The 10,845-nt window shown below is 37.6% G+C and overlaps 1 protein-coding gene across 1 annotated transcript; it reads left to right on the top strand.

The window, feature by feature from the left end:
* The first annotated feature begins 244 nt into the window (after nucleotides 1-244).
* LOC116046639 (olfactory receptor 6N2-like) lies at nucleotides 245-1,165 on the top strand. The gene has a single exon (XM_031295036.1). It carries the CDS (start codon nucleotides 245-247, stop codon nucleotides 1,163-1,165), a length of 921 nt encoding a protein of 306 aa, XP_031150896.1.
* The last annotated feature ends 9,680 nt before the right edge of the window (nucleotides 1,166-10,845 follow it).

Raw genomic sequence — 10,845 nt, 5'->3', positions numbered from 1 at the left:
GGAGGGTGAAGAAATGTCATAAAAGATTTTGTCTGACTTCAACTGTTCTCTTTCTGATTTCTGAAGATGAACACACATCAAGTGCAGTTTAAGGTCAGGTATCTGTAAATGAATGAGACAATACATACATGATCCATGTTAATGCAATCTTCACAGTAAGACTTGTTTCCTCAGTTTATTAATTTAAGCTTGTTATACAATCTGTTTGTCTTATGCATTAATGGTTTAATTTGTGACATTCTTCATGGATGATGAATTTAATGTAACGTATATAACTCTTGCTGGGTATGCAGAAATGGGCAAATCAAGGTATTTCTATTTTGTTATTATGTTTACAGTATATATTCTAGCAATCTTGTTTAGTGTCACCATTGTGTATCTTATTTGCATGCACAGGAACCTCCATGAGCCTATGTACATTTTTATTGCAGCTTTGCTAATGAACTCTATTGTTTACAATACTGCAATGTACCCAAATTTGTTAGTTAACTTTTTTACTGAAAAACCGATCATATCATATTCAGCCTGTCTCTTTCAATTATTTTTATATTACTTCTTAAGTGCTTCAGATTTCTTGCTGTTGTCAGCCATGGCCTATGACAGGTATGTGTCCATATGTAAACCCCTGCAATATCCAAATATCATGAGAAAAACTACAGTGAGTATTATATTGGGTGTAGCTTGGTTTGTGCCTGCTTTTCAGCTTGCTGTCTCAATAATTCTGAGCAGTAATATGAAACTTTGTGATTTTACTTTAAATGCAATTTTCTGTAACAATTCGGTTTACAGTCTCCAATGTGTTGCTTCGGAAGTACGGGCTATATTTGATCTATTTGCTCTACTAAGCCTGGCACTTCTCCCTTTGCTCTTTATACTTTTTACATATACTAGGATACTTATAATAACCTATCGAAGTGGTAGAGAGGTTAGGAAAAAAGCTGCACAGACCTGTTTACCCCACCTGATAGTTTTACTAATCTTTTCCTTTTTGTGTGCATATGATGTCATTGTCATTCAGCTCAATGTGGCATCTGAGATACATTTAATAATGACTCTACAAGCATTTTTATATTATCCTCTTTTCTATCCAATTATATATGGACTGCAAATGAAAGAAATTTCTAAACACATAAAGAAGTTGTTTTGTCAAGCCAAAGTGATCTAATGTATTCAAAGTGATGTCACAGTAATAGTAATGTTAGTGATGTCAATGCTCAATGCTTGTCATTCCTTCTGTTATATGAATGCAAAGATGTAAGTGTTTGGATCTTTGGAAGGTATTTAATGTAAGGATTTGCATCTATGCTGTAAAAATTCTTTGAACTATTTTTCATGGAAACAATAAAGAGTATCTTCAGTTTGAACAATGTAATGACAACTCAATGCTGCCGTGATGCAAAAATATGTCTTTGTCAATCCCAACCCCAGCTTCAGTAGTCAGTCATGGGCAATCTAGCCATCTGGATATCTCTTGAAGTTTATCCCAAGTAAAAAGGATATACAGAGTTACATTTACTGCAGAGGCCAATGTGGACAATCCACACTGCAAGCAAAGATAAACCAAACAATCAGCAAAAATAGGAAATAAGAGTACAGGGCCTGGAATTAGCACAATCACATTAATAGAAAATAAATAATAGAAATAAAGTAATGGGCAGCGTATTTCTGCCCTACCAGAGACGTCAAGTTTTGCCTGCTTCAACTGGCAGACCATTAAGCTGCTGTGGTACCCATAAATATTATAACTTTTCATTAATGACAGATTGAACTAGGAAGTGTCAGTAAAACTGACTGTGATCATCTAGTAGTTTTAGCAGTACTATATATATATATATATATATATATATATATATATATATATATATATATATATACAGTGCTGCTCATAAGTATTCATACCCATGCTAAAGTTGACTAAAAAAAGGAATAAAAAATCATCTTTTGGAAATTGAACTTAATGCCTTAATTAAAAAAATGAGGAAAAATCTGACCTTTTAAGGACACCAATTTGTTTTGTGAATGAATAATGTATTGTAAATAAATAAATGTTCTTCCTTAAAATACAGGGGGCATAAGTCAGTACACCCCTATGTTAAATTCCAGAAATGGCACTAGAAATGAAGGGATGATGTTTATTCAGGTGTTCTTTATGTGCACTAGGCCTTACACTGGAGTTCATACACATGAGAAACCTAAACCTAACCTTGTAGCCCAAACCTAACACCTAACCCTGTGGTTAGTGTACATAAAGGGCCTTGTACCAACCCTGCAATGGCTCTAAGTGGTATGCAAAGTGGTAAAATTGTTGTTTAAGCAGGTGCAAAAAAAGTAAAGAGACCAAACTCCCAGTTAAAGAAAATTTAACACCTATGGGTTCAGGCCTCCAGAGTTTGAAGAAGTTGTTTTGCAAATCTTAGTGAAAAAATTAATGAGATCCATGGAGGGTGAAGAAATGTCATAAAAGATTTTGTCTTCACTGTTTACTTTCTGATTTTTGAAGATGAACACACATCAAGTGCAGTTTCAGGTTAGGTATCTGTAAATGAATGAGACAATAAATACATGTTCTATGTAAATGCAATCTTCCTAGTAAGACTTCTTTCCTTAGTTTATTCACGTATGTTTGTTATAGAAGTCTTATTCATTGTTTTAATTTGTGACATTCTTTATTAAATTTACTGCAAAATATAACACTTGGTGGGTATGTGAAAATGGGCAAATCCAGGTATTTATATTATAAGGGGTATAACGTGAAATGTAACTTGTGCTACAGTGGCTGTGATTTTAAAGGGTTAAAGCAGACAGTGCTAGAAATAAAGGAATGGTGTCCGTTAAGCTGTTCTTTGGGTGCACTACACAACTTTTTAGGTATGCTAGTATGGACGGCAGCCGATATACATAATAGCATTATGATAAACATTATTTTTATGGTCTTTTGTTAAAGATCTTTTCAATAATTGCAAAGTTTTAATTCTCACCCATAAGCAGGTTACTATTGCCCCCCCCCCCCCCTTTATTGGACACCATAGGCCGACTGCAGACACCTCAATCTCTTTGTAGGTGAATTGTCAGTGTAGGCTAACCTAAAAAACCTTAGTCTTCCCATGTTATTTAAGCCTGGCTGCAGTGCAGCTCTGATCTCTCTATCTGCCTGCCTGCCAGTTGTTGCTCTTTCAGTTCTTATTAGGGTTCAAACCTCCATGAGGTAGTGAGCTACAAACACAAAACTTGGTCCAATGACTGTAAATGATGTGCATTAGTTTTCTAAGAAATATGAGCCCAATATGCTACGTGGTGGCGCTATAATTAAGGCTTAAAATGTGATTTTTAAAAGGCAACGACCATCACATTCTAAGTCTGACCCACTTTCTCACACATATGCAGCACCATGTGCGCTATCAAAAAGCCTCTTGGACCATAAAGGTCCGCCATGATGGATTTGTTGCTGATTTGCATAATGTGAAAAAAAATAATGCAATCTTTTTTGTCAGTTTTGATTGTTTCAACCCAAAAATGTGTATGCAGTCTTGTGGGACTGAGATACACATGTCTAAATGAGCAAGACTCACTAACGGTTTGACCAATCATCATAAATAACATTTGTAAGATATCTTCAGTCCGTTTTATGGAATAGGCATACGCAACGGTTCAACCTATAGGGGGGGCAAAAACAGCACAAATATGTCCAGCAAAATCAGGTGGAGAGAATTTCACCAAAATTGCTACACATGGTCTGGGGGAGAGTAGTTACCAGGATCTGAAATGTCATATTGATTTGTGCATGTTTGCGTGGCCTATTTAGCATTATATGCTAAATTATGCCTGTTTTCAAGTAACTGGGGGCTGGAACGAGCTAGAGACATGAAATGTCACCATAACTGATGGTGATGTGATAATACTTCCCATAAAATATGATGCCATTTGGCCTGATGGTGGTGCTATAACTTAGGCCATGCCACTCACACAGTGAGTCCGATTAACTTGAAATTTCTCACACAAGTCCTGCTCAATGTGCTCTACTAAATAGCCTCTTGGACCATAAATGCCTGCCATGATGGTATTTTTCTCATTTGCATAATGTGAAAACAGTTAAATGTCTAGACCTTTGTCAATTTTGATTCTATCAACACCAGAATTGGTATCGAGCCTTGCAGGACTGAGATAGATACACATTTCTAATATGAATGAGCAAGATTGGTCATAAAATGTAGCCGTCGTCAATCAAAGCACTTTGTAAAGGGCAGTGCCTAGCAGGGAATTGCCCATAACTCAGGTTATTTCACAGCAATCCTACCTAAAATTGATGAAGACATCTGCCACCACGACCTGAAAGTACGTACCAAGTTTCTTTAACATTTGATAAAGTAGGGCAAAAAACTACTGCATTTATTGTAGTGATGAAACAGGTTGGTTTCATCACTTTTTCTATACAGCATTAAACCAGCTGAAGTGGTTTTGCTCAGCTTTGTGAAGTTAGAACCCCTCTCTATGTTATATTGCTTTAGTTTATCTTTTGCACTTAACACTCACACATCCATCACTCATGCACAGTTACACCACTAACTATACTGACAACCACCCCCAACATCATTTAATCCTGTAATTTAGTTTGAATTGGTTTAATAAAGGTTAATTTGGTTAAACTTTATCTTTAAACTTTGTCTCCTAATTATTTTGCCCTAAGAGCTGGGTCATAACAAATTGGGGGCTCATCCATTTATTTGTTTGGTTGGTGCATTTGAGTATGTTACCATTAGTTTATTTGTTGTCTGGTAGCCTGGTTAAACCCTGACGAACTTCCGGCATTTTGAGATTTGCTCTGCAAGTCAGTCTGGCGAAGAGCCCATTCAAACCCATTTCCAATGTCCCCAAAATTGAGGCACCAATCACAACCGCTGAGGCGGGCTTTACACCAATCACAACCGTTGAGGCGGGCTTTACGCGACGATGATAGCGCAGCGACGGCGAGCCGCTTTTTGTTTACATTCAACATTTCTAATATGAATGAGCAAGATTGGTCATAAAATGTAGCCGTCGTCAATCAAAGCACTTTGTAAAGGGCAGTGCCTAGCAGGTTATTGCCCATAACTCAGGTTCTTTCACAGCAATCCTACCTAAAATTGATGAAGACATCTGCCACCACGACCTGAAAGTACGTACCAAGTTTCTTTAACATTTGATAAAGTAGGGCAAAATTGCAGGACATGAAATGCTGCATAATTAAAAAAACAGGTTGGTTTCATCACTTTTTCTATACAGCATTAAACCAGCTGAAGTGGTTTTGCTCAGCTTTGTGAAGCTAGAACCCCTCTCTATGCTGCTTGCGGCTCTGACTTTTGTGATTGGGCATCTGTTTAATGCTGCTTGCTGATTTGACTTTGGCGATGGGGCTGCTTGCTCAGAGCGGCTGTGGCTTTGATGGTAAAGCAGTCGCCTACCCATCGGAAGGTTGCCAGTTTGATCCCAGGCCATGTACTCCAATCTCAAAATATCCTGGGGCCCCAAATTGCTCCAGATGCTGCACCATCGGCGTGTGAATGTGTCTATGTTTATGTCATAAACAGGTGACACCTTATATGGCAGCCTAGGCCACAGTGTATGAATGTGTGTGAAAGGTGCCTTTAATATGTAACTACTAGAACTACAACCTTCTGTTGGCCGAGAAAGGGTTTGAACCTGCGAATGGCCACTTGCAGCTATATTTATTTGTAGGGTTTGGTTTGGTTATATTGCTTTAGTTTATCTTTTGCACTTAACACTCACACATCCATCACTCATGCACAGTTACACCACTAACTATACTGACAACCACCCCCAACATCATTTAATCCTGTAATTTAGTTTGAATTGGTTTAATAAAGGTTAATTTGGTTAAACTTTATCTTTAAACTTTGTCTCCTAATTATTTTGCCCTAAGAGCTGGGTCATAACAAATTGGGGGCTCATCCATTTATTTGTTTGGTTGGTGCATTTGAGTATGTTACCATTAGTTTATTTGTTGTCTGGTAGCCTGGTTAAACCCTGACGAACTTCCGGCATTTTGAGATTTGCTCTGCAAGTCAGTCTGGCGAAGAGCCCATTCAAACCCATTTCCAATGTCCCCAAAATTGAGGCACCAATCACAACCGCTGAGGCGGGCTTTACACCAATCACAACCGTTGAGGCGGGCTTTACGCGACGATGATAGCGCAGCGACGGCGAGCCGCTTTTTGTTTACATTCAACATGACGGCTACCAAAGCGCAGCATTACCCGGATCGTTGGTCTCATTGGTTGGACTATCCAATGCGCCCAGAGGCATTTGAGCGGCGTCCGTTGGTGACGCCCCTTTGGAAATTAACTGTGAATGAACCTTTCAAGAGGGTGAGCTGAGTTTGTGTCCCTGAAGAAGTTAAGGGAAAACACTAGACTTCCGTCCAGGAAACGGGTGTTTGTGTCTTGGGAGTAATACTTAACGGGGCTGGTGTTTAACCCAAACCACAATCTTTTTTTTAATCATAAGTAGTTGTTTAGGTGTCTAAACTTAACTGTCATCGATGGAGGACAGTCACCTTTTGTCAGCTAAACTTAACTACAACCCTCACAGTGCCCTTTACCCAGCTCACAGTCACCTTTTGTCAGCTAAACTCAACTGCAATGGATGATGATTTATAACTGTCTACAGTTGCACCATATTGTGTTGACGACTGCTGTAGTTTTTTTGGGGTGAAGGGTTAAGGTTAGCGTTAGTGCAACCAGTCTGCTAGCCTCCAACTTTTGCCCTGGCCTGCTAGTTTGACGCCAGCCTGTCCTGATATAGCAAGTCGGCTGCCTGCCTCTCTCCCATTTATTCTATGGCCAATCTATGGACAATTTCATAAGTCGCCCTGATGCCTAGAAGAAAGGACATGGCCCACTCAGCTGTCAAGCACCACAGAGACTTAACAGTCCGACATCCTGCAACACCCCCAGTCGGCCCTCCCAGCTAGCACCTAGCCAGACAACCAGTCTGTCATCCTAATCGACGATGTCTCGTTGCAGACCTCCGGGCTCCCAAGTGGTCCCCTCTACAGATCGCTTGTAAGCAGGGGCATTTTTCAGATTCAAGGACATTCAAAACTAAGTAACCTGTACCTCTGTCGAGGGCTCAGGGTGATCCTTTCCTGGCACTTTTCATTTGATAAACAATGTCTATTATGCATTATGGCACCTTATTTTCATTCAAAGTACAATAAACCTGCCAACTGCATTTATAATAAATTAGTATTCAATTATATAGCATTTTCATATAATACTCAATGACAAATACAATTAATATTGCTGAATTCTAATATTTAACATGATCAATATAACGAGAGCCAATGATACAAATATGAATGTCATCACTTGGGTTCAGGGTTCAGGTTTGCAAATAAAGAGTTGACAGTAAAGTAAAATATTGAGAGAAGTCTACATGCCAGTTGTGATGAATTGATAATGTCAAATAAAAATGTTTATTTTGTATAAATACAGAAAATAGCCATTACATTGTTCAAGGTTTGTTGTTCCCATATCAAACAGTGAATTTCTTTAACAGTAAAGAGACATTTTGCTGTTTGTTATGGAAATAAGTGCGCACAATTAATACCTTTCAACAATTCACATCCCTGCATGATTCCTTCAGAAGAAATGCATGTACATTAGTAATCAATAGTAAATAAATTAGTAATGATGTTAATACATCAAATAATTTTGGCTGGACACAACAACCTTTTGAGGTGTTTAGAAATTTCTTTCATTTTGAGCCCGTATATGAGTGGATTAAACAAAGAATGATACAAAATTGTTTGAAACATCATTATTAAGTGTGCAGTTTTCGAAAAATTTGATTCTACTTGAGCTATAGTGATATCATATGCACACAAAATCAATCAATCAATTTATAATCAACTTTCATATTATCTCAGTGTCAACAATATCCTATCACCACTCCACAACTACCACCCTACTTAAATTTTCCAATGATTTGTTCTGTGCTGCAGATAATGGTGAACCCACAGGTGCCATCTTTATTGATTTAACTAAAGCTTTTGATTTTGTTGATTACTATCTCATTTAGATAAGCTTCATACTATTGGCCTATCTGAAAATGCAGTTCTGTAGTTCAATTAATATTTGCATAACAGAAACAATGTGTCATCCTAAACGTAAGTAAATCTCATCTGTTAATTCAAGCAGGAGGTGTGCCCCAGGGCTCAACATTGGGACCACCCCTGTTCTCTTTTCATGTGAATAATTTATCATCAATTTTCAATACCTGTTTTGTACATTTTTTATATATATATATATATATATATATATATATATATATATGGTCTACCACAAATTCAAGCTTCTCTTCCATCTGATTTAAACATATTAAAGTTTGGCTTTTACATAATACACTATTGCTCAACAAAACAAAGTCTAACATTATGACCTTTGGTATCAGACAACTCAAATCCGAACTTGGGCCTGTGTTGTAACGTATAATATTGCAATCCTCTGCATTAAGTTGATAGGATTAAATATCTTTGTGAATGGCTTGATTCCGAACTATCATTCAAATCACACATTGAACATGTGTTAAGGCCGAGACACAAAGAGCCGACGGCCAAACGTCGGCAGAAAAGGCAGTTGGGCTGATAAGTCTCCCCAAATTGGTCAAAAAGTGCCTCGGAACACACCAAAGCGACGAGACGTAATACGTCTCCATAACAACAAGCGTCGCTAATTTGTATTGTCACCCAAAAATGAAAACCGGCAGCTTATTGGACGAACACATCACGTGGGTCTGGTTTCTTCGGAAATTCAAAGACAAACTGTCATCGCGGCTTGTTCAGAATGCAATCTCATATTGTACTAAAATAGTTCAACGAAACGTGTTTCTGAAAACATTTTAAGCGAGAAATAGGCTGTGCAGTTGCTGAATCTGTCATCATTCCAGATCGACAAATGTCAGTTTAAAAGATCAATTTTGAAATTGCTTCATACGCAGTGTTCGTAACAAACTTGCCTTGCCTTATAGTTTTGATTCTTGACTATTGTGGTGTTGTATATAAAAATGCATTTAAATCAATCCTTGTTCCACTTACAACCTGATCTCACAGAATTCCGTGAAATGAACACAGCCCCTTTACTCAAAATCTGTGGCATATTCATGGAATCATAAAACATTCCGTGATGGGCCCACGGAAGAATTCTGTGAAATGAACACGGATCACCGAAAAGTCTGTGATGGGCCCACGGAAGAATTCCGTTAAATAAACACGGCCCCTTAAGTTAAGGAAAAGGTCATGGGTGGGCTTACGGTTCTGTGACACGCGAGAAGAACGGGACGGTTGGATTCAGGAAAAGGTTGTGGGTGGGCTTACGGTTCCGTGACTTTACATTGGCATTGTTTTCCGTGGTGGCCATAAAGAATTTTCACACATTCCGTGCCACCAGCATGTAATGAGCTGTTAACAATTCATGATCATTTCACGGAATTCTGTTAGACCAGGCTGTCCACTTAACACAGCATGAAATAGACTGCAAATTTGTCCTTGCATTTCATTTTCTCACTCACCACTGTACAATGTGCCTGTTGGTATAAGATCCATTACCATACTTGGGATGTTTAAGCATGCCGTCTTTTCACTTGAAGATGGACTGCTATTGTTATTAAGGAAGCGGTCACTGTTTTTATAATGTTTATACCTGACTGTATTTGGTGATCCACTCACACTCTGTTTATTTATTTATACTGTGGTTATACTATTTTGATCAACCTAATGTATGTGTTGATGTTTTTGTTTAGTTTTTTCCTGTTTTATGTATGTTGCATTGATTTTTTTGTGCTATATGTTGAAAATGAGATGATACATCTCAAGGGGTTTATCCTAATAACTAAATTTGAACTAAATTCCTTTTATTTTGTATTATTATTTTGTTTGTTTTTTCAGTGTCATCTTCTATTTACTTTTTACTTTCTATTATTTATTCAATGTTGCTGTGCAGCACCTTGTCACCCTTGATTTGAAAGGTGTTTTATAAATAAAACTGACCTCCTTGCTTACTTTTTGCAGCTGACAGAATCGTAATGTGGCATTAGATGACGACTTCAAAGTCGTAACATTTTCTTTTTTACGTTTGGGTTAGTAATGACACTAGCATGTTTTGACTCGTGACGGCGCCTGATATTAGCATCCTGAGGACATTTGGGGCTTTGCCCCAACCTCTGTTACGGGATCCTGCCTAGTCAAATGTTTTTTTTTTATAAACAAGCTCCATTTTGAGGCTTTTTTATGCACTCTGGTACCTGATTTACATTCCAAGTACAACCAAATTCCCAGTGTGAATCAGTTCATTTTCACTGTGAATAAGAAAATGGTCAAGATGGCCACCGGACACCCTCATGAGTTAAGTATCAATATTAAAGTCATAGCTTGAAGTGAAAAATAAGGATTTACTCCTGAGTCAGAATGTGTTACAGTGAAAGAGAAAAAAAACAGCGGTGAACACCAAATATCATTGTTGCTCAAAACAACTTAGTTTGCTAATTACATTTATGACAATGTAAAATACAGAAACAAGTCTACATATCAGTTGTGATGACTTGATAATGTAGAATAAAATGTTTTTTTTTTTGTATAAATACAGATATTAGCTATTACATTGTTCAAAATGAAGACACCTTGCTGTTCCCATAACAAACAGTAAAGAGTCTCTGTAACAGTAAATACACAGTAAAGTTTATTTGCAAACGTTATGGAAATAAGTACTTACATTAAATACCTTTCAACAATTCACATCTCAACATGATTATTTCAGAAGACGTGTCTGTACGTTAGTAATCAGTGTTATTACA

Source organism: Sander lucioperca, chromosome 8, assembly GCF_008315115.2.
Source record: "Sander lucioperca isolate FBNREF2018 chromosome 8, SLUC_FBN_1.2, whole genome shotgun sequence".
Taxonomy (NCBI): domain Eukaryota; kingdom Metazoa; phylum Chordata; class Actinopteri; order Perciformes; family Percidae; genus Sander; species Sander lucioperca.
The sequence above is the reverse complement of the archived record's forward strand: the minus strand, read 5'-3'. Positions and strand labels throughout refer to the sequence as shown.